Here is a 27,150-nt window from a genome sequence, read left to right as displayed (position 1 = left end):
AATGGCAAAATCTAATTCTTTTTTATGGCTGAGTAATATTCCATGGTGTGTATATACACCACATCATCTTTCCGCATTCAGCAATTTGGTAAGTTTGGACATACTGCACACACCTGTGAAATCATCACCACAATCAAGCTAACGAACATACTCATCTGTCCCCAAAGCCACCTCTTGCCCCTCTGTGATCCCTGCTCCACACCCCTCCCCATCAAATAAAGTACGCGGTGCTAATGTGGAAAACTGGTTCCGTTTTCTCTTTCTCTTGAGCATCTTGTTACGTGCTTATTTTATTGTATCTTCCTTGGTGAAGTGGCCATTCATATCTTTAGGCCATTTTATTTGATGCTTAGTAGCACCAAGTAAACAGAATCGTCTGAAGTTACTTTTACAATCAGGAAAAACATAAATACACGTTCTTTGTAGCAAAATTGACCAAAGTGATAAAAATGAACATAAATGGCCCATAATCCCACCTGAGAGCCAGACATGGCTAACGTTGCATTTTGCTCTGTCTTCTTGGACAATTTTCTTGTGCGTAGTTTAATTGTGCTTTTGTTTATGTATTCATTCCACAAATCTTTCTATCTGTTGTGAGCCAGGTGCTGCTCTCGGAAAGGTCACGAAAGAGGCCTGGTTTGTGTGGGGCTGACAGCGCAGAGATCGGATCGCCACATGTCTTGGAATCCTTTTTTCACCTAACACTGTAGCAAGAGCATCATCCAAAAATGCCCATATTCACTTTTCAATGGGCTGCGTGAACTCCGTGCTGAACATCCACTGTAACTTCATTACTTAGCTCTCAGATTTCACTTTTTCTCTCTTACACTGCAGCACGAAACATTTTGTGCATAAAGCCTTCTGTATTTCTGATTTCCTTTTAAGCGGTGCCCACTAATACACTGGTTAAATTGAACATTTTGAAGACTCTTTGATACATTTTACAAAATTGTTTTCCAAAAAAGTTGGGTTTTCCTAGCAGCGCCTGGGAGTGTATGTCTCAGCACCCCTCTACCTCCCCCACACGCACACACCAAAGCCATGGAGAAGGATTGGGTCTTTATTAAATAGAGCCCGACAGATTGATTCCTTGGCCTCTTCTTGCCACCCATTCATTCACTGTGCAAACCACACACAGAAAAGCTGAAGGCAAAGGGCGTGAGACTGTGGAGGGAGCATGGGTGGGGAGCTGGCTGCCGTGGTTGTGATGTGACCCCACGCTCGCCTTGTCCTCTGCAGGCGGTGAACCCAGGCAGGTCCCTGTTCCTGCTCTATGCCCTCAAGAGCTCCCCGAGACTTGGTCTGCTATACCTCTACCTATTTGACTACACAGACACCTTCCTGCCCTTCATCCACACCATCTGCCCCCTGCAGGAAGACAATTCTGGGGAGGACATCATCACCAAGCTTCTGGTAGGTCTGCACAGTGCCTTGAATGGCACTCCTTGGTGCGGTATGGAATTGGAGACGGGGCTGTAGCTGTCACAGAAGAGCCAACGACGCCCAGCCTTCATTTGTTTTTTGCAAGGAGAGCCCCTCCAAAAGAAAATCAAGCAGAACTTCCCCACTCCCAGAAGCCTGTTTTATTTCCTGCATTGCGTAACAAGAAGGCTCCCCTCTGGACTTGAAATATTTACGGGGGGGAAAAACCGGCATCGCTTTTGTTATAAAAGAAGATAGAATAAGTTCAGATTGCCTGAGGGTTAAATTTATGGACCTTCCACCTTGGTGGTCTGTCTCGAAGAGGATCCCCGAAGGATGATCATTTGTCCCACTGCAAGGGAGGGTTAGCATCCATCCTGGGGGCCTCAGAAAAGTAAGCCATTGTCCAGCTCACTGATGGGAGTGGTCACCTCAGCTGACCATAGGCCCCTGGCAGAGATAGGTATCCACGTTGGCTTTTGTGTCTTCAGAATTGTTGGTGGATCCCACTTACACAGGGCTGTCTCTGTGTCTGCTTGGTCATTGCAGGGTACTGTCCTTTGCATTGCTGCTCTTGGGGCAGTCCCTCTGATCTATTTAAATTAAAAGTCACATGGATGTAGGAAGCATCGTGTATGATCCACACCCATAAATGTTAAAATAATTTCTAGGGGTGCCTGGGTGGCTCCCTCGGTCACGCATCCGACTCTTCATTTCAGCTCAGGTCACGATCTTGGCGGTTCATGAGATCAAGCCCCGTGTCGGGCTCTGCACTGACCACATGGAGCCTGCTTGGAATTCTCTCTCTCCCCCTCTTTCTGCCCCTCCCCAGCTCACACGTGCACACACCACGTTTTCTCTCAAATAAATAAACTTAAAAAAACAAAACTACGAATTTCTAAATCTCCAAAAACCCTTTTTAAAATACTAAAGTCAGGTATCTGCCTGACTTGAGCCTTGGATGTAGTTGAAAGCCTGCTAATTAGCCCTTAGGCACAGTGTTTGCCTAATTACCCAGTTTCCTGCTATTACCTGCCCTCTCTGGACTGGGAGAACAGAGACCCCACCTCTTACCTTTCCATTTTCACAAGCCTCAACAACCCCTGTGCTCATGAGGCTCACTTTCTTCTTGGGATACTTAGTATCTGCTCCATAGTGCACAGTCCTGTTACACTTCCGTAAGCCTTCTGGATGCCTCGATGAGTTGTTTAAATGCTCTGGTTTATTATCTGCTAATAACTGTAGTGAGTTTTTTATTTTCCCCAAAATTACTTTTTCAAAGTGTATGTTTAATTTTCCCCATGATCTGTTATCCTACCACAGCAAAGATGTTGAATTTAGGAAATTGTTTGAGCTACCCATGCAGTGATGAAGAAATTTTAAAACTGGTTAATTTCCATTCATTGCAACGTCATTATTTATTTATTTTATTTTATTTTTTAATGTTTATTTACTTTTGAGAGAGACAGAGACAGAGACAGAAGCATGAGTGGGGGAGGGGCAGAGAGAGGGAGACACAGAATCCGAAGCCGGCTCCAGGCCCCGAGCTGTCAGCACAGAGCCCGACGCAGGATTCGAACTCAAGAACCATGAAATCGTGACCTGAGCTGAAGTCAGATGCTCCGCTGACTGAGCCACCCTGGCGCCCCTGCACCCTCATTATTTATAACTCAGGCTTTGGAGTTTTTTTTTACTTTTACTTCTGAGCTTCCGCAATTCCATAACCAGCATCTCTTTTCAGCTTCCTCAGTAACATTTATCCAGTATAAGATTCTTAAAAGGTGAGTCGATGGGTGGAAAATTTCGTGTTATGTTGTTGGATATCTGTGTGTTTTAGTAAATGTAAAGTTCACCGTGATGACTGCAGTATAGTCTGTAAGAGTCAATCCTAATGATTTTTTGTGTCCACCTTTTGCTTACTTTTATGTTACTCTAAAGGATCTAAGAGAGCCCACCTGGAAGCAATGGAGAGGATTCCTTGTCAAATACTCCTTCCTTCCATACCAGCTGATTGCTGAATTTGCTTGGGACTGGCTGGAGGTCCATTACTGGACATCACGTTTTCTCATCGTCAATGCCATGTTACTCTCGGTTCTGGAATTATTCTCCTTTTGGAGGATCTGGTCACGAAGTGAACTGAAGTAAGTGTGTGTTTACACTGGAGGTGGCAGGAGCAGCCGGCACTTCTGAGAAAGCGGTCCCAGGTAGTAGAAGAGTCCTCTTGATTACGCAGACGTGAAAACACTCCTTGCTCTGATTTGTGGATGTGGCTTAAGCAGCAGATGGGACAATTTCCTCGTGTCTGGGGGGGGGGGGGGGGGGCGGGCTTGGACAAGTGTGTCTCCATTTATCTTCTCCCCGTGTAAGAACAGACCATGTCATTCCCGGGGGTGGGGGTGTGCGTGAAGGGTTTGAGGAAGGAATACGTAAGTAAGGAGAAGTGGGTGCTTTATGGAAAGGGGCAGTAGGGTAGAGCAGAAGGAGATCTGGTGAGGAATTCTGTAGGCATGAGTTCTAATCCTGCTGTGCCGTCAGCCGGGACACTAATAACTTCTCTAGATTAATGCATAAAATGAGAGAGTTGGGCCGGGACTCTTGGTTGCAAGTGCCTCTTGGTTGGCTTTCCTTCCTTTTTTTTTTTTTTTTTAAGTTTATTTCTTTATTTTTGAGAAACAGAAAGAACAAGCAGGGGAGGGGCAGAGAGGGAGAGAGAATCCCAAGCAGGCTCCACACTGTCAGCCTGGACCCTGATGCGGGGCTTGAACTCACGAACTGTGAGGTCAGGACCTGAGCTGAAACCAAGAGTCAGACGCTTTACGGACTGAGCCACCCAGGTGCCCCTAAATTGGCTTTCTTAAAAAGAGAAATGCCCAGGGGCGCCTGGGTGGCGCAGTCGGTTAAGCGTCCGACTTCAGCCAGGTCACGATCTCGCGGTCCGTGAGTTCGAGCCCCGCGTCGGGCTCTGGGCTGATGGCTCGGAGCCTGGGGCCTGTTTCCGATCCTGTGTCTCCCTCTCTCTCTGCCCCTCCCCCGTTCATGCTCTGTCTCTCTCTGTCCCAAAAATAAATAAACGTTGAAAAAAAAATTAAAAAAAAAAAAAAAGAGAAATGCCCAGTCAAGGCTTCCCGCATGGCTAGACCCAGAGACCCAAATGCTGTCATCAGGACTCGCCCTCTCCCTCTCTTTGCTGTGTTGTTGTTCAGCCTCAGCTGACTTCATGCAGGGCCCTTAGTCACTCCGGGCATACATCTGAGCAGCTCAGCAACCCTGGTGGAGAGAGGGCACTTCTTTCCCCATAGCACTGACAGTCGGGCAAGGGGGGGGGGGGGGGCACACGGTCCTTTGCTCTGATTGGCCCAGCCTGGGTCACATGCCCACCCAGACCTCCCACATGATGCAGAGTCATGCCAGGCTCTCCTTATCCAGGCTCAGGACCTGTTCTCACCCCCCAACCAAGGGCTGGCTTCATCAGCCCCACCGAGACCACATGGCAAAAAATGAGGAAGGAGGCCCCCAGAAGGAAAACTCAGAAGGCATTTCCAGAAGAAAGGGGGTGGCTCCTAGACAGGTAGAAGTAACACAGCCCCACAGCAGCATCGCACCGGCCTTAAACATCCCATGACTCAAAGAGTTCTTGGCCTCGTCAGTCAGTAACAGCCCTATAAATAGTTCCAAAAACCTGACAAGAATCTCCTATTGGTTCATTCATGCACAGTTAGTTGAGCCCCCGCTCTGTCCCGGGCTCTCTGCTGGGCACTGCAGATGTTTCGGTAAAGAAGACAGTCTGGGGGCACCTAGGTGGCTCAGTTAAGCGTCTGACTTCAGCTCGGGTCATGGTCTCACGGCTCATGGTTTTGAGCCCCGTGTCAGGCTCTGTGCGGACAGCTCAGAGCCCAGAGCCTGCTTCGGATCCTGTGTCTCCCTCTCTCTCTGCTCCTCCCCCGCTTGTGCTCTTTCTCTCTCTCAAACATAAATAAACATTAAAACAAAAAACAAAAAGAGAAGACAGTCTGGACCCTGACGGCCTACAGCCTCACAGAGAAACCGTGTCTGTGAGATGCATGCAAGTGCGACACAGCGATGAAGCAGGTGGGGCTGTGCTGGGGGCCCTCACCTGGTGTGGGGCTGCCTCCTGGGGGTGGAAGTCGGTCAGGCAGAGGTGCGTCTCAGGCCCCAGGGGAGAGGAAGCAAGGTCGGCGCAGCACAGGCAGCCAGGCTGTGCATCAGGATAAAGGCCCGGTGTCCGAGCACTTGGGCGTCGTCACGAGTCCGCCCCTCAGAGGCTTCTCTTCTTTTTACAGGACTGTGCCTCAGAGGATGTGGAGCCATTTTTGGAAAGTATCGACACAGGGGCTTTTTGTGGCCATGTTCTGGCCCCTCATTCCTCAGTTTGTCTGCAACTGTCTATTTTACTGGGCCCTGTACTTCAACCCAATTATTAATATCGATCTTGTGGTCAAGGAAGTCCGACGGCTGGAAACCCAGGTGTTGTGACTGGCAGTGCCCAGGCTCTGAAGGATTCTTCCAGCCTCCTCGACATGTGCGCACCGATGCTCGAGTAGGGGGCGGGGGGGGGGGTGGACTTCCTGTTTCTCTGCCCCGCGAACAAGGTGCTGCTTTGTCAGAGGCTACAACCAGGTCCTCTGCCCCTCTGCCTGCGGCATCGTGGCAGCGGGGACTGACATCCCAGAGCTTGGCTGACACAGCGACAGCACCTCTCCCCCCAGCCGCCCTCCTCACAGGCCCTTGGGAGGCCCCGTCCACCGGGGCTGTCAGGGACTTGGGGTCCCTAGAGGATGCAGTCTGGTGACTTCAGAAGGCTGCTGGGTCAGCAGTCCCGCTTGCCCTGACCTCAGTGACGGACAGAGGCTCCCGGGGCGAGTTGGCAGCACAAGGCTGAGCCTGAGACCAGGCTTGCTGGGGCCAGGCCTGTCCTCTGAATCAAATTTAGGAAAACGGGAAAAGATTTTGTCATAGGCACAGACAGTTGCGCATAAAAAATACGGAGGAAAAGCTCAAATCCGATGGACGATTCTGTATTATTAAAGAGGTGGTAGGCTTTTCAGATGGAAGCCTCTAAAAGGGTTCGAGACGGAGTGGTGGTCAGACTGTCGTCAGTGTTCTCTGCATTTAATCACTGCAACTTTGGATCCCTAACTCCCAGGGGGGTGTCGAGGACGAAGTCAGGCAGTAATGGAGGGTCATTCTCATCAGGCCGCGCTGCCTCGGTGCCACTTAAAATTACTGTGTGGGGGTTTATATGGTTGGTTTTCAGGAATTTAATCTGTAAAATCCAGGAGAGCCCTTATGTTCAAGGAAACATTTTGTACCTTGACCTCACACTGTATTCTCTTATTGTCCTGTTCTGATGTATAAAACAGCAAGGTATAATTACACCAAGTGCTGTAGTTGTAAATATGAATAAGATGAGGCAGGGCCCTTATTTCTTTCTGGTGTGAAGATATCAAGTGTGAATTTGAGCCATCTGAAGATTGGCCCCAGAGGTAAGTTTTGTGACTCTGTGAACCACTCGTTACTCCTTTGATCTTTGAAGATTTCACTCAAACTTTGCAACTGAAAGTTTGAAGAAATCACTTGAAAGTAAAATAAAGATTTTTATATAGATAAAAATTCTATAGGGGCGCCTGGGTGGCTCAAGTTGGTTGAGCATCCGACTCTTCATTTTGGCTCAGGTCGTGATCTCGTAGGTTGTGAATTCAAGCCCCTCATGGGGCTGTGCACTGATAGAGGGGAGCCTGCTTGGGATTCTTTCTGCCCCCCCCCCCCAAATAAACATTAAAAAACATTTTAGGGGTGCCTGGGTGCCTCGGTCGGCTAAGCGTCCGACTTCAGCTCAGGTCATGATCCCACGGTTCGAGTTTGAGCCCCACGTGGGCTGACAGAGTGGAGCCTACTTGGGATTCCCTCTCACTCTCTCTCTGTCTCTTTCTCCCCCGCCCCCTCTCAAAATAAGTAAACTTAAAAAAAAATCTTTTTAATTCTCTATAGAGAAAAAATTGCTTAGACACTGTGCAGAAAATCTGCATTGCCTGACCAACCTACTAGTCACGCTTAAATCCCCCAGCCTGCTGTGAACATGGAACCAGGGAGCCACCCCAAGGTGTCTTAAGTGAAAGGAGGGACAGTGTTTTTTACCTCCTGCGTTTGCTCGTCAGGCCCCAGGGCTGCCTGACTTTGCGTGTTTCACGGACAGCGACAGGTCTGGAGACACCGCACAGTATTTGACATCGCTGGTCTGGTGCCTGGCTGAGCCACCGTTCTCCTGTCCAGATGAGCACGTGGAGGCTGGCTGGCATTGGTGGAGCTGGGCCCAGGCCACGCTGCCGGTCCAGTGCCCCCACCTGCACCCTGTGGCCTCACGCTGTCCCCACCTGCTCCCCACATCCTGCTCCAAAGATGAGTGTGTAATAGCCACATATGCCCTGTGAAGGAGGAGGGGCAAAGACTGGCCTAGAGCAAGCGGACTGGGCCAGACTCTGGCTTCTTATTGCCAGAGACAGGTACAGTCAGGGCAAGGGCCACTGGCCGCCTCCTCCCTCAGACCCACTCGATCATAGCGGGTTGGGTACATCAGAAGGAGGCGTTGGTCAAAAACATTCAGACCCTTTGATGCAAACACTCCACTTCTGCAAATCTGCTGTCAGGGAGCAAGAATTCCTGATCCCATTCGGGGTCCTTCCAGGTCGAGTAAGAATCAGATTCATAGGAGAGAATCAAATTTAACTTGGTACATACGGGAGAGCCACACGGGCATGGATATTCCAAAGACGGGCAAAACGAGGCCTTTATGTCCATCCTGAACTAAGGAGAAGGGGGTAGGGGTGTGGGACTTCAAAGGGAAGGCATGCCTTTCATGGGGCAAGAAGAGTTGATGTCTGGTAATGAGATGTTGGCCCTGCCATACAGATGGGCCATTCAGATAAAATTTATCTCTGGTAATAACCCTTCTTCTAGGACAGACCCCAATTTAGATGCTTCGAGGTAGTTAAGGGAGGGGCAGGGGTTTCTTGTTGAGCCTGCAGGGTCTCTGTTGCTTCAGCTCAAAATAATCTTCAGGCCAGAGTTTCCCGTGTTGGGGCCGCCTGCCCTCGGCCCCTACTCTGGGTTAAGGAACAATCAAAACGTGGGTGGGGGGGTGTGGCAAAGATTCACAAGCATCCTCATCACATCAACAATCGATCAAAACTGGAAATATCACCAGTACCCCCAAAGTCGGCAACCTATAAAACAGTAGGTAACCATTTAAAATGAAATTCTGGGGGTGCCTAGGTGACTCGAGTCGATTGAGCGTCCGACTTTGGCTCAGGTCATGATCTCACAGTTTGTGGGTCCGAGCTCTGCGTCGGGCTCTGTGCTGACAGCTTGGAGCCTGGAGCCTGCTTCGGATTCTCTCTCTCTCTCTCTCTCTCATAAATAAAACGTTTTTAAAAATGAAGTTATCAAGGGGCGCCTGGGTGGCGCAGTCGGTTAAGCATCCGACTTCAGCCAGGTCACGATCTCGCGGTCCGTGAGTTCGAGCCCCGCGTTGGGCTCTGGGCTGATGGCTCAGAGCCTGGAGCCTGTTTCCGATTCTGTGTCTCCCTCTCTCTCTGCCCTTCCCCCGTTCATGCTCTGTCTCTCTCTGTCCCAAAAATAAATAAACGTTGAAAAAAAAATTTAAAAAAAAAATGAAGTTATCAAAGGTTTTTTAATGACCTGGGGAAAAACTTAGAAAAATCCCATGTGATGGTCTCAACTGCATTTTTGAACATTACAGAAAACAATGACAGTAGCACCCAGAAATGCCACAAGTGGTTTTTCTGGATCGTGGAAGTGATTTTTCTCCCCTCCTTTATATTTGTCTTTGTTTTCCTTTATCTTTGTAAACACTGACTATATACCACTTCTGTAATCAGGAAGTTCAACCATTAGGCAGAGACGGATGGGAAAGAATATTCCTTCTTAAGCTGCTAACTCCTAGACTAGATCTTCCCAAGAGCGAGCACCTTGTTTACGGCCTCGTCTGGAAACCCAGAGCCAGGCCAGGCACACGGTGGGTGTTCCTTCACGTTTGACCACCCACCACCAGGAGCAGGTTAGAAGACCGAGTTCAGCCCTTTTCATATAAAGGGCGAGCCTCAAAAATGGCACCAAACCCAATACAGCCCCAAGCACGGTTGTGGTTTGTATAAAATAAGCATGGGACTTTTGACCTTCAACTGGAAACCACACAGGCTCCGGCCCAAGTTCCGGGAGAGAAAGCAAACAAGGGTTGCAGCCTTCACACTCGGCCTCCGTTCCCTCCTGCCAAGAACTGAAGGCAGCTGCTGATGAGCGAAAAAGAGTTTTATTTCCTCGTACAAAAGAACATTCCACGTCAGGCTGGTCCGTCACACCTGGGCGAGTCTGTCTCACACAAGAAACGCGGGTACAGTAAGTACTTTAGGTTGTACTCAGTCTGGGCTAAGCAGTTAGCGATCTCCTGGTCGCACCTGCACAAGATTTCTTGGCATTCGTTCTCCGCGGGTCCTGGAAGAAGTGGGGAGACTGAGTTAGAGCAGGCGGTGGCAGAGACTCGATAACAGGCACTAGGGAAGCCAACGACGCTGGAGGCGGGAAGCGTCATACGTCGCATCTATGCGACACGGGACAAGTCACCGCGTGATCTCCGTCATGGCAGCTTCCGGAGGGAGGTGGCGTCCAACCCATTTTACAGAAAAGGAAATCGAAGTGGCCAGGGAAGCGTTTTCGGATGCAAAGTTCAAAGTCCGTGCGACCTTTTGGCTTCTCTTCCGCATCAATATTACACCGCTTCGGGGAGCCTTGGGCGGCTCAGTCGGTGAAGCGTCCGACTCTTGATCTCGGCTCAGCTCATGATCTCACAGTTCGTGAGATCGACCTCACGTCGGGGTCCACACTGGGGTGTGCAGCCTGCTTGAGGCTCTCTCTGCCTCTCTGTGTCTTTTGTTTTATATGAATATATATACTATATATATTTGCATATATATATAGTATATATAGTATATATATTTGCATATATATATAGTATATATATACTATATATAATATATATACTATATATACATGTATATATATGTACTATATATGTGTATATATATATACATGTGTATATATATGTACTATATATATATATATACATAGTATATATATTTGCATACCCCTTCATCTGAGGATCTATTCTGATAAGCAGTAGGTAGGTGCCCAGGAACCATCTAGAGCTTTTTCTGGGGTACCTGCTCTGCTACTTCTTGGTTGTGTGATCTTGCCTAAGCTTTCGGAGCCAAATCCTCCTGGAAAACCAGGGGCATACCCACTTGGCAGGGCTCCCGGGAAGCCTGAGTGACAACTCCCACAGAAAGCACCCAGAAGGGCTTGGCACAGGACGTACACTCGGTCAACGTTGGCTCCACCCGCATATCTCTGCCTTCTTTCTCCACATCGCTTCCACATGCTCCTTCTGGAGTGTCCGTCTGTCCCCACCAGCCCAGGACCTGCCTGGCACAGAGGCAGCCACCCAAAGTCTCCTTCTACCTTGGTGATCCTCCCACTAGAGATTCCCGACCTGGGACTAGAATGATTTGGTGATCTTCAAGTGGTATCTCACTAATCTAGAAGGTATAATGCCTGAAACAGCTTTGGAAATCCCCCCCCCCCAACCATGCCACCCGTGGCCTTTTAGTGCTAGCTTTTAGTTATTCACATAGATGTAAATATAAAACCCACCCGCCATTAAATCCTTCCAAATTTCCTTCCAGAGGCACCGTGAAGCACCAGCTTTGGAGTTAACCGGCTCAGCCACGGATGTAGCAGCTCTGTGCCTTCAGACACATCATTTCACCCCTTCCAGATGTTTCCTCAGGCCAACGTGAGCATACTAATAATACCTACTTCTAAGGGCTTCTGGGAGAGTGAGAAAACACCCAACAGGTCATTTTACCCAACGTGTAAAATGCAGAGCATACAGCAGGCACTCAGTAAGCTGCAGCTGACCTCCTTAAGGATCGGTTCTTAAAGTGTTCCTTGGAGGGGCGCCTGGGGGCTCAGCCGTTTGAGCATCCAACCTAGGGCTCAGTCGCCATCTCTCAGTTCATGAGTTCAAGCCCCACATGAGCTCCCTGCTGTCAGCGCAGAGCCTGCTTTGTTTGGATCCTCTGTCCTCCTCTCTCTGCCCCACCCTAACTTGTGCTCTCTCTCTCTGAAGCAAATAATTAAATAAAAAAACATTAGGAGCGCCTGGGTGGCTCAGTCGGTTAAGCGTTCAACTTCCGCTCAGATCATGATCTCGCAGTTCATGAGTGTGAGCCCTCATCGGGTTCTGTGCTGACAGCTCCGAGCCTGCAGCCTGCTTCGGATTCTGTGTCTCCCTCTCTCTCTGCCCCTTCCCTGTTCATGCTGTCTCTCTCTCAATCAAAAATAAAATAAACATTTTTTTAAAAAACATTAAAAAAAAAAAAAAGAACTTCCTTCCTTTAAGAAAAAAATTAAAGTAAAATGTTCCTCGGAGACCATCGCAAGGTGAAGCATGAGAGCCAGAAGGCTTGGCTGCACCAGGAGGGAGGGACAGGATGACAGGAGGCAGAAGGCAGGCACTCTCTGGAAATCATCTTCCCAGGCCCTGCTGTGAGCAGACTTGATTAAAGGTATTTATCTGCACAACTGCACCCAGGGTCTAAAAGAGTATCCCTGGGGCGCTTGGGTGGCTCAGTCGGCTGAATGTCCAACTCTTGGTTTTGGCTAGGGTCATGATGCCAGGGTCACAGGATTGAGCCCTGCATCTGGCTTCACACTGAGGGTGGAACCTGCTAGGGATTCTCTCTCTCTCTTCCTCCCTGTCTATCTCTCTCTCTGCCTCTGCCCCTCTCCCCTGCTTGCACTCTCTCACAAATAAACAAACAAACAAACAAACAATAAAATTTTAAAAGAAAAGAGTGTCCCCCACCTGCTCTGCTGCATTTTTTATTGAGGCAATATTCCCCTGACAATATTTACCATTTTCCAGTGCACAAGTCAGTGGAATTTAGTTCATTCACAACATTGCGCAGTCGTCACTTCTATCTAGATCCGAAACATTTCTATCACTTCCAGAAGAAACCCCATTTAGAAGTCACTCCCATTTAGAAGTCACTCCCCATGATCCCTTACCTGAGACCCAGCAGTCTGTCCTGCCAACCACGAATCTGCTTTCTGTCTCTATCCCCATCCTGGACCTTTCACATAAGTGGAATCACACATTAGGTGACCTTTTGTGTCCGGCTCCTTTCTCGTAGCATGACTTTTTCAAGGTTCATCCACCTCGTAGCAGGTGTGATACTTCTCCTGCCTTAACTTTCCAGCACAGCACTTACAATAGCAATTAGCACAGACACGATTTCCCTCTCCTCCTCTTAGACTATAGCTTCCTGCTTCTCCTTCCCGCTCAAAGCCTAGCATGAAGCCGGGCACAGAGCAGATTCTTACCATCTGTTGGGAGAACAATAGCAAAGCCATACGCCGTTTCCAATTCTCATCCAAGCCCAGCACCTAAAGTTTATTATCCTCATTTGACAGCTGAGGAAAGAGGAGCCCAAAGGGATTCAGTAACTTGTCCAAAGTCACAGCACTAAGCAGAGGGGGGACCTGGATTCCAGCCCAGGATCGGCTGACCCCATGCCTGTACCTGCCTAATGCTATCACCCTTTTCCCTGAGCAAGAAAGTTCCTCTCAAAAGCAAGACTTGGCCTCACTGCTCCATGGCCTTAGGAAAGCAACAGCATCAGGTTATCCAAGAATAATAAAAACTTGGGAGTGCCCATGTGGCTCAGCCAGTTAAGCGTCCGACTCTTGATTTCAGCTCAAGTCATAATTTCACGGTTCGGGGGAGCAAGCCCCGCACCAGGCTCTGCACTGACAGCACAAAGCCTGCTTGGGATTCTGTCTCTCCATCTCTCTCTCTGCACCCCCCTCCACCCCCCCCCGCCCATGCTGTCTCTCTCTCTCTCCCTCAAAATAAACATGTTTTAAAAACAGGAATAACAAAAACTTAAAAGGAAAAGCAGCCCCCAAGGATTAAGTTTAAAATAAAGGCCTGCCAGTAAATATTATTACAGGCTTAAAAAAGTGTTAATATACTGAAGCCAGGCCCATAAATGGAAAATGGGCAACACCTGTAATTAGGTAAACAGCTATGTTCGGAATATCTCCAAACAGAATAAGAGAATATTTTTAGCCCCCCCTAAAATGCAGAATAGATATTTTGGTTCTTTTCGTTTGGTTCAGGGAGGACAGGTCTGTAAACAGCCGTGGGCTCCACCAGCAGACACACCAATAAATATTTTATAGACACCACTTTCATATGATTAGGGGCAAGGGAAACATTCAGGTCGGAGGGAGAAGGCAGAGATCTTTAACAGCTTTCCCAGGCAAGCCCTATTTCACCTCCTCTCTCTGCTCACAATGGGAGGGGGACAGGGGATGTGCCTGGGAGTAGACACGTGACCACCACATTAGGTGAGACACTTCTCTCCCTGACCTTCATTCAGCTTCCCCAACTCTAAGTAAGAGGATTGAAGGAGAGGATGTCTGAGGTACTCTCGGCTCCTAAAAACTGATACCATGTCTCCATACTAATTCAGCTTTGCTCTGTGCCAAATGCTGATTCATGCTAGGGAGATACAGCTGAGAGCCCATGAATATCTAAGACCAGCCCTTCGGGTAACCGCTCTGACGGTTTCCTCCCTGCAGCACAGAAGCTGGGGGCTTAATGGAGAGTCATGCCAGAGCCTCTGTTTTCTCTGGTGGAGGTGGCAGGGGTCAGAGAGAGGTTCAGATCAGGAGGACAGCTGGAGAAGGGAGGAGAGAGAATAACAACCCCCATCAGATCTGTTTCTCATGTTATAAGCCCCTTTTTCATCTGTACAACACCCATCTTCCAGGTAAGGGAATGGAAGTTCAGGGAGGTATCCATCTAGGGCCACGTGATTTTCAACAAGGGTCCCAAGACTCTTTAATGGAGAAAGATGAATCTCTTCAACAAGTGGTGCCAGGACAACTGGATGCCCACAGGCAAAAGGATGACGTTGGACCCCTACCTCACACCATATACAAACATGAACTCAAAGTGGATCGATGACCTAAATGTAAGAGTTCAAATTATACAACTATCAGAAGAAAAGAGGGGTAAGTCTTCATGACGTAGGATCTGGCAGTGGATTCTTAGGACACCAAAAACCTGATCAACCAAAGACAAAATAGATAAACTGGACTTGATCAAAATTAAAACTTTTGTGCATTCAAGATGTTATTGATAAAATGCAAAGAGAACCTACAACCTGGGAGAAAACATTTGCAAATCACGTATCTGATAAGAATCCAGGACCAACAATATATAAAAAACTCCTATAACTCAACAATAAAAACAACACAATTAAAAATGAGCAAAGGGGATGGGGCACCTGGGTGGCTCAGTCCATTAAGTGTCCAACTCTTAGTTTTGGCTCAGCTCATGATCTCATGGTTCATGAGTTCAACCCCCACATTAGGCTCCGTGCTGACAGTGCGGAGCCTGCTTAGGATTCTCTCTCTCTCCCACTCTCTCTGCCCCTCCCCTGCTCTCTCTCTCTCTCAAAATAAATAAACTTAAAAAAAATTTTTTTAAGGCACCTAACTCTTGATTTCAACTCAGGTCGTGATCTCAAAGTTTGTGAGTTTGAGCCCCGAGTTGGGCTCTGTGCTGACGAGCATGGAGCTTCCTTGGGATTCTCTCTCTCTCTGTCTCTCTCTGCATCCCTCTCTCTCTCTAAAAGTAAATAAACAAACTTTTAAAAAAATCTTTTAAATAAAGCACACATTAAAAAAAAAATGAGCTAAGGGGAGCCTGGTGGCTCAGTTGGTACAGCACGCAATTCTCCATCTTGGGGTTGCAAGTTCAAGCCACATGTTGGGTGTAGAGATTACTTAAAAGGAGAAACTTTAAGAATGAATGAATGAATGAATGAATAAAATGAGCAAAAGACTTGAATAGACATTTCTCCAAAGAAAATATAAAAACGGCCAAACAAGCACATGAAAAGACGCTCAACAGCATTAGCCATTAGGGAAATGCACACCAGAATCACTGAGGCACACACATCACCCCCACTACAAACAAACAAAACACCATGGAAAATAACAAGCGTTGATAAGGCCGTGGAAAAACTGGATCCCTCAGACACGGCTGAATGAGAATGTGATGTGGTGTGGCTGCTGTAGAAAAGTTGAGTGGCTCCTCGAAAAGTAAAACAGAGAATTACCAGATGACCCAGTTAATCCCACTGGCAGTGATGTACCCCAAAGAAATAAAAGCAGGCACTCAAACAAATACTTGTTCACGAATGTTCAGAGTAGCACTATTCCCAGTACTCAGAAGGTGTGAAGAACCCAATGTCCACCAACAGATGAATGGATAAACAGAATGTGGTTGATCCCTACAAACAGAGTGTTACTCATCCGTAAAAAGGAAGGAGTTTTAGCTACCTGCTACAACATGGATGAACCTGGGGGCACCTGGGTGGCTCAGTCGGTTAAGCATCCAACTTTGGCTCAGGTCATGATCTCACGGTTTGTGGGTTCGAGCCCTTTGTCGGGCTCTGTGCTGACAGCTCTGAGCCTGGAGCCTGCTTGGGATTCTGGGTCTCCCACTCTCTCTGCCTCTCCCCTGCTCATGCTCTCTCTTTCTCTGTCTCTCTCAAAAATAAATAGACATTAAAAAAATTTTTTTAAATAAAACAAAATGGATTCCACTTTTTAACTGAAAGGAAGCTGTAAATTGAAAATATCATCCATCCATCAGAAGGTAATCTTAAAAATAAATGCCCCAGTTCTTTTCTTACTGCTTTGTTTAAAAAACAAACAAACTCGGAGCGCCTGGGTGGCGCAGTCGGTTGAGCGTCCGACTTCAGCCAGGTCACGATCTCGCGCGGTCCGTGGGTTCGAGCCCCACGTCAGGCTCTGGGCTGATGGCTCAGAGCCTGGAGCCTGTTTCCGATTCTGTGTCTCCCTCTCTCTCTGCCCCTCCCCCGTTCATGCTCTGTCTCTCTCTGTCCCAAAAATAAAGGTTGAAAAAAAAAATTAAAAAACAAACAAACAAAAAAAAACCAGTAAGATTGCCCTGAGGGACACTTAACATTTTTAACTGCTGTTTTATTGTTCTTTTAATTTCAGAAGTGGCTGGGCCTATAAAATGTACAGTAAGGTTAGGATAGATTCTGTTACAATTATCCTCATTAAATGCATGCCGCTTGGAGGTAAAGATAAGTAGATAAATGGATGGGTAGATAGGAAGAATTTTTTTTCAAGCCAGAATTAAATTGATGAACTGGTGTTCTTGGATATAAGCCAGAAGCCTGTTCTGTTAAAAAAAAAAAAAAAAAGTAGGGCACCTGGGTGGCTCAGTGATTAAGCATCCGACTCTTGATTTCAGCTCAGGTCATGATCTCATGGTCCGTAGGTTTGAGTCCCACGTTAGGCTTTGCACTGGCAGCACAGAGCCTGCTTGGGATTTTTCTCTTTCTCTCTCTCTCTCTCAAAATAAATAAATAAACATTAAAAAAAAAAAAAAGTCAGCAAATATTCCAGGGATGTGAAAGCTAAAGTACCAATGAACTGAGAACTTCTTCTCCACAAAGTTAGAAAAATCAAGAGAATTGAAAGAGGGGGCACTTGGGTGGCTCAGTCAGTGAAGCATCCAACTCTTGATTTTAGCCTAGGTCCTGATCTCAGGATAATGAGTTCAAGCCCCACTTTGGGCTCCGTGCCGGGTGTGAAGCCTACTTTATTAATAAAAAAAAATTTTTTTTTAATGTGTATTTATTTTTTTTTGAGAGAGAGAGACACAAAAAGCACAGGCAGGGGAGGGGCAGAGAGAGAGAGGGAGACACAAAATCCAAAGCAGGCTCCAGGCTCCGTGCTGTCAGCACAGAGCCCGAGGCGGGGCTCGAACCCACAAACCGTGAGATGATGACCTGAGCCGAAGTAGGACGCTCAACCAACTGAGCCACCCAGGCACCCCTGATTTTTTAAATACTGGCTCAAACTGTTCCAAACATTGTGCAGGTGAGGCAAGATGTTTGCAGGATAAACGTAGCCCACGGGACACCAAACTGCGATACTGTTATCCCTATTTTGAGAGAGGAGCCCACAGTGTTCCAGAGAGAGGAAAGGGTTTTCCTGGGGTCCCCAAATGGTGAGTGGTAGATGTCTGTAGAACACGGACTTGTTTTGCCGGTTCAGCCTTAGGGAGGAAGGGCCAGTGACATGACCACTCACACTACAAAGTCAGTCCAAGTTCTACTCCCCGCCCCACCCCCACCCTCGTTTCACAAGGAAAGAACCCATAGCCTCTGGTCCTCCTAGCACAGGACATTTGAGGCCAGAGTCTCAGAGCTATGGCATAGGGGGGTCATCAAAGCACACCAAGGTGGAGCTCGCCTGCATCTTGAGACTCACCCACTGGGGCTGGGAGGTGAGGAAAGGGAGGCGTGGGCCCCTCTCACTAAGCTCTTTGCTTTCATTTGCTTTTGCTTCCTAACATTTTGTTGTAGAAAATCTCAAACCCAGAAAAAAGCTGAAAGAACTGTTCAGAGAACATCTGCATACCTACCTCGTAGAGTCTACCATTGACATTTTGTTTCACCCGTTACCCCTCCGTCTGTCCACCCACCCATCTGTCTGTCCACCTTTTTATTGTGTTTTGTTTCAATGCCGGTCAGGGTAATTTGCAGAGATCAGGCACTTTACCCTTCAAAAGTTCAGGCTGTGTATGCCTTTCCTTTTCTTTGTTCTTTCAAAGAGCATTTTTTTTTAAATGTTTATTTGTGAGAGAGAGAGAGAGTACACGCAGGGGAGGGGCAGAGAGAGAGGGAGACAGAGGATCCGAAGCAGGCTCCGTGCTCTCAGTGCAAAGCCCTACACGGGGCTTGAACCCACAAACCGCGCAATCATGACCTGAGCCGAAGACGGACGCTCAACCGACTGAGCCACCCAGGCGCCCCTATTCCTTTTCTTTTTAAGCTGTGATTCACCAGTAATTCATGAAGGCATTCTCTTTGGGGGGGAGGGGGGGAAGGAAAACATTACAGGAACGTGAAATTGCCTTCTGCCACCGCCGCCCCCAGCCTGATCCCGTCATTCAGTGTATCTTTACATACCTTTTTCTGATCTCTGCAAGTGTCTACACGTAGCCACGGAAAGCAAGTAGGCTACTAGTTTGCAAGCTGCTGCTGCTTTTTTTTTTTTTAACAGAAATGGTGCTTTCCTGGACATATCATTCTGTGGTTTGTTCCTCCGCTCGCTACAGTCGTCTCCCGCAGTAAGAATACCTCATGGGTTTCTTTACCCAGGCCCCATCGGATGGGCATGGGGGTTGGAGGTACCTGGTGATATCTCTTTTAGCTTTGGTCCAGACAACAAAGAAATAGGTTTCTTTGTTTGCATTTTTTTTTTTTGGTACGTTTATTTATTTTTGATAGAGAGAGACAGAGCACGAGTGGGGGACGGGCAGAGAGAGAAGGAGACCCAGAATCCGAAGCAGGCCCTTGGCTCCGAGCGGTCAGCCCAGAGCCCCACGCGGGGCTCAAACTCACCAGCCGCGAGATCATGCGCTGGGCGGAAGCTGTACATTTAACCGACTGAGCCACCCGCGTGCCCCTCTTTGTTTTTGTCAGCGCTCCGTGTTGAAGATCGCTTGTAGTAAATCCCCCCGGGGGGTGGTGTCGACCGTCGGAAGCTGGGGTGAGCTATTGCAGCCGGGACGCCCGGGGCCACTCGCGGAAGCGGGTGCGGGTGGCGCTGGGGACTCACCACACACGATGCTCTGATTGACGCACTGCCACGAGTACCGCTCCACCTTAGGGCTGCATCCGGCCTGCTCGGCACGCGCGTAGCAGCAGTCGTGCCGATGACAGCACCTGTGGGTGGCAGACGGGCAGGCCAGCAGGTGGGTGGAGGCGGGGATGCCCTCTCGGCCATCCTCCCGGGTAAGCGAGGTCTCGCAGGGGGTCAGCATCTTCTGGGCCGAGCTTTGTCCCCGAGAATCCCCCCCCTGGGAAATGATTCTGCTGATCCCAGTGTGGGGCGCGCTGGCACAGTCCCCTGGCCCCTGCCTGTCTCACTCTGTGTCTCTGAGCTCCAGCCACACCCGCTGCCTCTCTGTGCTGGGAGTGAGCCGAGCCCCGCGTGCCTCCTGACTTTGCACGTGACCTGCCCTCTGCCTGGGGCAGCTTCCCGCCCATCCTTCCTCCCTCAGGTCTCAGCCCAAGAACTGCTCCCATCCCAGGATGTCATCCAGCCCCTGGCCTCCCCAGTCTATAACAGCGTCCTGGTTACACCCTCTCATAAAGCTAGGTCCTTCCCTTCAGGGCAGGTTTACAATGAGACCCTCACTTTCCGGAGAAGACTGATCAGCTTCTGTCCTCCTCAATGGCCAGAGCCCCAGAGCTCTATGGGGACAAGACCATTTCTGCTCCATTCTGCACAGTGTCCCCCGTGTCCAGCCATGGCCTGCTGCATAAGAGGATCTCAGTGATAATAATAATAACTGGCTGTTGCGAAATTCTGAGAAACATCCACAAATGTCCCTAACCCTGTCCTTCCTTCCTTCCTTCACTGGTATTGTCTCCCTCCAGCCGCCAGTGGAGTCGCTCTGTGGAGCCCTCGGTGGGGCCCTGCAGGGAGAGGTCGGCCAGATTCCGCTCCGCCCTCAAGGAGCCCCCAGGCTGGTGGGGGAGAAACAAGCCACCAGACCCCACGCGCTTGGTGAGAAGTGCTGGAAAGTGGGGGAAAAGGGATGGGGATTCTGGGAGCCAGAGGCCAGAATGGGTATGCGAGGCCCAGCCAGCCTTCGGGGAAGTCTTCCCAAAGGGGGCAGTGCCTGGGCTGCGCTTGGAGGGCTTGGAGAAAGCAGACAACCACGCAGGGCCGGCAGCAGGAGCCGGGGAAGGGCAGGGAGGAGCCAAAAGCTGTCCTTGACAATCAAATCCTCTAAGCCAGGGAAGAGACTGTCAAATTCTGCCCTCTGCCACCTACTAGCTGTGTGGAAATGGACAGGTGGCTGTGCCTCCCTGAGCCTCTGGGGACGGCCCGCCTGCCCGCCTCCAAGGATGACCAGGATAAATGAAAGCCAGTCTGGAAAGATCTAAACCCACAGCCTTGCACAGAACAGGCACTTCTCACATGGTAGCGGAGCGCAGTGATTAGGGGCACAAATCCAGCCACACTGCCTGGGTTCAGATCCCAGCCCCCACCCCTTGCCCTCTATGTGGCCCCAGACAAGTTACTTCATCTCTCCTGCCTCAGTGTCCTCATCTCTGAAATGGGTTGTTGTGAGGATGAGAGGGGTTCTCAGGACAGATCCTGGTGCATAATGAGTCGGATCAACTTTATGGGTTTTTTTTTCAACCAAAGTAATCAGCCCACAGCCAGGCTGGGGGGCAGCCGACACCAAGGTGTGCCCTCATTGGCCATGTTACCCAGGAGGCCCTGAGCCTCCTGCAAGGCTGTACCATGTGCTGGAATCTTCTTAGTCCAAACAGCAACCTCAGTTGTGGGTATTTCCTTATAGGCCTTAACTACCCCAGGGAGTGGGGGACCTTTCAAGCCCAGGCTGGAGCGTGCACTCACCAGTCGATGGCATCCCGGGGCTGGCCATGGCCACCCAGGCCACAGTAGCAGCCGTAGCTTATGTAGGACAGGGGGTTGCGGGTGCCAACACAGTTCATGGTCCCTGCCAATTCTAGAAGCCCACGCCGGTGCACATGTGACCTCCAGGAAGCTAGGGGGAAACAAAGGTCAGAGGTTGCAAGGCAGGGCTTGAGTAAGGGCACTAGTCCAAGAAGGGCTTGGATGACTGGGTTCGAATCCTGCCTCTCCTCCTTCCTAGCCGTGTGACCTTGGACAATGTACTCAACCTCTCTGTGCCTTGGTTTTCTCATTTATAAAACAGGGAGACAAGGAGACCTCGCTTCATAGAATGAGATGACATCACACATGTAAAACACGTGGCACATGACAAGCTCTGTTATTACTATCTTCAAGGCAGCCATGAAAGAGAAAACAAGTTCCAGAGCCACCGTATCTGAAAGAGCACACCACTGGGCCTTTGCACGGGCTGGCCCCTCTTCCTGGAATGTCCTGATTTCCAATCTCCTGCCCTAGTCAACTCCAGATGAAGTCAGATCGCAAGTCCCACATCAAATATCTGTCCAGTTGCCTGTGCCGGGCACTGGGCACCAGAGATGAGCTCAATAGGGTCCCTGCCACCAAGGAGGGCTCCTCTGCAGGTGCTTTGCTATCCCTGGGTCTCCCCTGCCTCCCTCCCCCACCAGTCCCCTCCAGAGTCTGGCTCTGGGCCCTCTGCATCTCCTTATTTCCACCGCCCAGGCATGGCTTGCTCCCACATTGGAAGGCCCTGCAGCCTGTGCCCAGCCATTCTCTGGATCCCCGTGCAGCTGTGACACGCAGCCCTGCATTTCACAGATGAGGAACAGGAGAGCCGCGTAGAAAGGACGACCCCCACAGTCAACAGGAACCTGATCTGACCCGGGGGCTCCAGCCCAGGCTTATGACCTCCACACCTTCCTCTTCACCAATAACAGCAAGGGAAGGAGGCCAGGCAGGGTGACAGAGTCGAGGGGCATCAATGGGGCCACGGCTTGGGGCCAGGGGCCCCCAAACCCGCTGTGACCTGGGCATCCGTGAATCGCAAAGCACCTCCTCCTTCTGGTGAAGCAACGAGTCTGCTCTCTGGTGTTTGGTCAAAACCAATCCCTTAAACCTCACCTCCCATCGAGCACTGTGCTCCCCAATTTACAGGCATCTCCTGTTGTCAACAGCATAGCGGCCTTGTCTTGTGGGCAGCCATTACCCCATTTACAGATTGGGAGACTGAGGGTAGGAGATTCCCAGGGCTGGCAAGGCCCAGAGCAGTAACCCCCGCTGGGTTGTGCCTGACTCCTGGGCGTCTGCTCTCCACCGCTCAGGGACTGAGGGTCCAGAGAGGGTTTGTGCATTCCACCCGCCCATAACATCTCAACTCTTCATCTGAAACAAGTTTTCATCACCCTGACTTTTTTTTTTAATGTTTATTTATTTAGAGAGAGATAGAGACAGCACTAGCAGGGGAGAGGCAGAGAAAGAGGGAGAGAGAGGATCCCAAGCAGGCTCTGCACTGTTGGCACAAAGCCCGATGTAGGGCTCGAACTCACAAACCGTGAGATCATGACCTGAGCCGAAACCAAGAGTCGGACGCCTAACCGACTGAGCCACCCAGGCGCCCCACCCTGACTTTTTGTGAAGAGTCCCGGCCAAAATTAAACCCACTGTTGTTTTTTCTCAGTGGAAAAAAAAAATTACCACATTTATTGGGGCAGGAGGAGAGTGATGAGTTAAACAGAAAAGGTAGAAACGAGTTTAGTTCAAAATTTCGCCTTCCTCTCTGGGTGATCAGTCCTTGCTCTTGTCGAACTGGCCAGGTGCTGCTCCCAGCTGCCCACACCTCTGCCTGTGGCTCCCCCCACCCTCCAGATAAAGCTCGGGGGCCACACCACGACCCAGAGGTCCTGTAGGAGCGGTCCTGTCTCACCGCCCCCACATGGACCATGCTCACCAGTACCCTCTCCTCCAAACTTCCTATCACATACACCCCCTCGCTGCAAATGCCCTCACCCCATGCTCACCCAGCTCACCTGTCACCTCCTTCTATAATCTGCCTGGTCCCCAGGTGACCACAGGGGTCCTCACCACGCTGGGCTGCTGTCTGCCTATGGGAGTGGCCCTTCTGGACTGGGAGCTCTTTGAGGGCGGATCTCTGCTGTAGACAGGTCCAGATGATCTCGCTGGCACGAAGTGGGCTTCCAGAAAAAGTCCCTTGATCCCTGGATCCAGCAAGCCCCTTGGAACACTCCCAGTCCCAGCATATCTAACAGGGCCCCAGTCCTAACCCCACACCCAAAAGCACTCCCTAGAGGTCCTCCGCCCTGACCTGACCACACTCTGGCATCTCAGGGTCCTGGGCACAGCCCTACACAGAACCAAGACATGGGGAAGACGCCCAGCACTGGGTTTGGAACCAAGAAAAACACTCCCTCCATGCCAACTTAGGTGAGGCAGGTCATTCTGGGGTCTGTTTGCTCTGTCTGCCCACGACAGCACCAAGGTTATCCAGGCGTCCCGTGGGCCTGAGAGAGAGAGACACAGAGAGAGAGAGAGTGTGTGTGTGTGTGTGTGTGTGTGTGTGTGTGTCTATGTGGGGCTGTCTGGTATGTGTGAGTTTGTGTGTGTGTGTGTGTGTGTGTTCACTCCGAGGTATCTTTGCCTGTGTCTGCATGTGTGAGGCTGAAGGTGTCCTGTGCCCGCCTGTCTCCCTGCTTGTGGCGCGTCTGTGTATTTTCCTGTGAGTGGCTGTGTCTGTGCACCCCAGAAATAGTCAGCTGCCGAGGAGACCTCCCCAAGGGTGATGGCCAGGGGCAGGCGAGAAAGCCACCTTGTGTACTTCCCCTGCTCCTCCCAGGCGTCCCCCAGGGAGTCCTACCTCAGGGACAGGTGGAGTGAAGGATCGGTTCACAGACCCCAGGCCGGGTGTCTGGGGGGGAGAGGGGGGGCATAGTTCCTGGAAACTTGCTAAGGAAAGCAGCAGTGGGGCCAGGAAGGAGCGCTGGGGGCTGTAGGGCTCCGGGGACGCTGGAGAGGCTGATGGGTCGGAGGGTTTGCAGAGGGACGGGGCGGCGGGGCTCCCGGGTCCTCCGGGGCCCCCCCTCCTGACTCACTCACCCGCGCCGAGCCCGAGTCCGGGTCCCAGCACCAGCAGCAGCAGCAGCGGCAGCATTACGCGCGGGCTCAGAGGCGGCGGACCGAGGGACGGCTGCAGGTGCGGGCCGCTCAGGCGGCGGGACTAGCCTCGGGGCCGGGCGCACCCGCTCCCGGACGCCCCGCCTGGCCCCGCCCCCGGCCTCAGCCGGCCCCCACCTCCCCCCCCCCCCCCCCGCCCCGGGGCCCCCCGCACGCGGGCGGGCGGGGCTGGCGCTCCAAGACCTCCGCAGCTGGGCCCCCAGGTGGGCAGTGGGCGCGCCGGGCCGGAGGGAGAATCGGGCCCTGGGGTCTCGGACGGGGAACTGGGGAGAATTACGGAGAGAGGGCACGGGTCGGGTCCAGGAGCAAACGTGCAACAGAGGTGCTCTGCTCACGGTGGTCACCTGCAGCCCCCCACCCCCCCCACCCCCGGCGCTCACCTGGGCGCCCCAAAGGAGCACAAGTCTTGGGCGGGGTGGGCGGAACCGCACTGATGATCTTAAACAGTTTAAATGCGGGAAACGTGACTCGGAATCAACCCTCCGCGACCCGCCCCCCCCCCCCCCCCCCCCCCCAGATTCCTAGACGGAGCTGGAGTCGTGGGGGAGGGGGACGAGGCTGCAGGCGGGTCTGAGCAAAACCCACACCGCGGTCCCTTCTCGCCTCGGGCTTCCCATCCGCTCGGGGGCAAAGAAGGGCCGCGAGGGGCGACGACGTGAGGCCTGGGAAGGTCGACCACAGCAGCAGGTGCTCGGTACTGGAGACAGATGACAATCGCGACGCTCACACTCGTTGGTTCTCCTTCGTCTCTGGTGCTAGCCCTACCCAAATTAGTCAGCAATTTCTGTTGATTTTGAGTCATAACTACTTCTGCCAGCGGAACCCCCCACCTTCCCCACCTGCAGCAGCCGAGCTCTGGTGAAGGTAATAGTAACAAAGGTGACGATGGCTCATCAGCTGTCGTGTGCTAAGGGCAGCCGGCGCCAGATCTTATCACAACCTCAGACCCCCAGTGTCCCCATTTCACAGACAGACACTGAGGATCAGAGAAGCGAAGAACCAAGAATTAGGAGGGTCCAGATTAAAATTCCTTTTGGCCTGGTGCTCAGTCACCGTCTGTTTCCTTCTATGAAAGCCTGAGACATCAGGCCGTGCAGCTGCCCCACTCTGCGTTCGCTGTCCCCCCACTGCAGTGAGTCCCACTCTGCGTTCACTGTCCCCCCCCCCAATGGAGTGAGCCCCTCAAGGCAAGGCCTGGGCCTCTCTTGAACACCCAGAAGGGGCCTGCCTGACACAGAAAAAGTGTTCTATGCAGGCTTGCCCATACTCAGGGAGTATGGGTGTCAGACTTTCCAAAACATGGGGTAAAAAAAATTTTCTTCTCAGGGTCTCCCACGAGCAATGGGAGATTAAGTCACCCATGTAAACCCAGGAGAAATGTTTTCGCTTTCAAGGAATTTCCCAGTCAATATTAACAGAGGAAAAGCCAACTTGCCACAATAGGTCCATTATAATTAAGAAGTCAGGAAAACCTGTTCTCAGCATCAGAACTTGTGTACCCAACCTTGACCACTTTAACTGGTTAGTTAGCCTCCATCATATGCAAGGCTCCTTTGCACAGAGTAATCGGCTCACAATTATGTCAAAAAATGGAGGCATCGGGTCCATCCCCAAAGATACTGAAGTCGCGCTCTTCTCCATTAACACATTAAAAATAACCAAAATTATAAATCATGTACAAAGGCACCTCAGCTGAATGTGCTAAGAGATGAGGGGATATCGCAGAATGGAATGCAGTCAGAAACGGGCTCACTTCCCAAGGGGGAGTTATATGGACCAATGAGATGTGCCCTGGTGTAGGTCTGAGTCTAAACACGCCTTCAGGTTTCACCCCAGTCCGTTGATAAAAGGTTCTACCAATGTTTGCTAAGTGAAATGATTTCTTCTTCTGTCTGACAGATGTGGGTATCTTCTACGACCTCTACACTTAACATAACTCTCTGCACTTAAAGGGGAGCTTGTGGATCTGTGTGCTTTCTCCAGCCCATGAGACCCGGGAAAACAGAACAGTGAATTCTCAGACTCCCACATCCTCTGACCCAGCTATTTCTAGGGGCTAGTTCTAAGAAAATCAAACGCTCGGGCGCCTGGGTGGCGCAGTCGGTTGAGCGTCCGACTTCAGCCAGGTCACGATCTCGCGCTCCGTGAGTTCGAGCCCCGCGTCGGGCTCTGGGCTGATGGCTCGGAGCCTGGAGCCTGTTTCCGATTCTGTGTCTCCCTCTCTCTCTGCCCCTCCCCCGTTCATGCTCTGTCTCTCTCTATCCCAAAAATAAATAAACGTTGAAAAGAAAAAACTTTAAAAATAAAAAAATAAAAAAAAAAGAAAATCAAACGCTCTAAACAAGATTTAGGCACCACATTGGTCACGACCAGAGAGCAAAAACCTAGAAACAACCTAAGTTTCCAACAATAAGAAGGCAGTAACTTCATGGGATTTTCATCTGCCAGAATACACATCCATTCTAATTAATAGAGGATGTTTTTGAAGAACATTTAGTGGCCCTTTAAGAATACTTTAATTTTTTAAATGTTTGTTTATTTTTGAGAGGGGGGTAGGGGCTGAGAGGGAGGCACAGAATCCGAAGCAGGCTCCAGGCTCTGAGCTGTCAGTACAGAGCCTGACGTGGGGCTCGAACCCATGAACCGTGAGATCGTGACCTGAGCTGAAGTCGGACACTTAACCAACCAAGCTACCCAGGTGCCCTTAAAAATACTTTAGAAAGGTATTTTTTGGCTCAGATCATGATCCCAGAGTCGTGGGATTGAGCTCCAAGTTGGACTCTGCTGAGTGTGAAGCCTGCCTAAGATTTTCTCTTTCTCTCCCTCTGCCCCTCTCCTGCACTCACATGC

The 27,150-nt window shown here is 50.5% G+C and overlaps 2 protein-coding genes across 7 annotated transcripts in view; one reads left to right on the top strand and one right to left on the bottom strand.

The window, feature by feature from the left end:
* Positions 1-7,058, top strand: part of BFAR (bifunctional apoptosis regulator) — a 34,757-nt gene extending 27,699 nt beyond the window's left edge. For all 6 annotated transcript variants that reach the window (XM_040458987.1, XM_040458986.1, XM_040458989.1 and 3 more), the window contains 3 exons: positions 1,240-1,413; positions 3,361-3,563; positions 5,724-7,058. In XM_040458987.1, the coding sequence (XP_040314921.1) occupies positions 1,240-1,413; positions 3,361-3,563; positions 5,724-5,916 (570 nt within the window). In that variant the 3' untranslated portion in view covers positions 5,917-7,058. The remainder of the gene's footprint in view (positions 1-1,239; positions 1,414-3,360; positions 3,564-5,723) is intronic.
* A 2,692-nt stretch (positions 7,059-9,750) lies between these two features.
* LOC121019488 (group 10 secretory phospholipase A2-like) lies at positions 9,751-24,330 on the bottom strand. Its single transcript, XM_040458985.1, has 4 exons — positions 24,223-24,330; positions 21,076-21,226; positions 19,258-19,364; positions 9,751-9,951 (listed from the first exon to the last, which is right to left on the bottom strand). The coding sequence occupies exons 1-4, from the start codon at positions 24,275-24,277 to the stop codon at positions 9,800-9,802; spliced, it is 465 nt and encodes a 154-aa protein (XP_040314919.1). The 5' UTR covers positions 24,278-24,330; the 3' UTR covers positions 9,751-9,799.
* Between the last annotated feature and the right edge of the window lie 2,820 nt (positions 24,331-27,150).

This window comes from Herpailurus yagouaroundi, unplaced genomic scaffold, assembly GCF_014898765.1.
Source record: "Herpailurus yagouaroundi ecotype Mexico unplaced genomic scaffold, PumYag 222, whole genome shotgun sequence".
Taxonomy (NCBI): Eukaryota; Metazoa; Chordata; class Mammalia; order Carnivora; family Felidae; genus Herpailurus; species Herpailurus yagouaroundi.
This window is presented reverse-complemented; position numbering and strand designations above follow the sequence as displayed.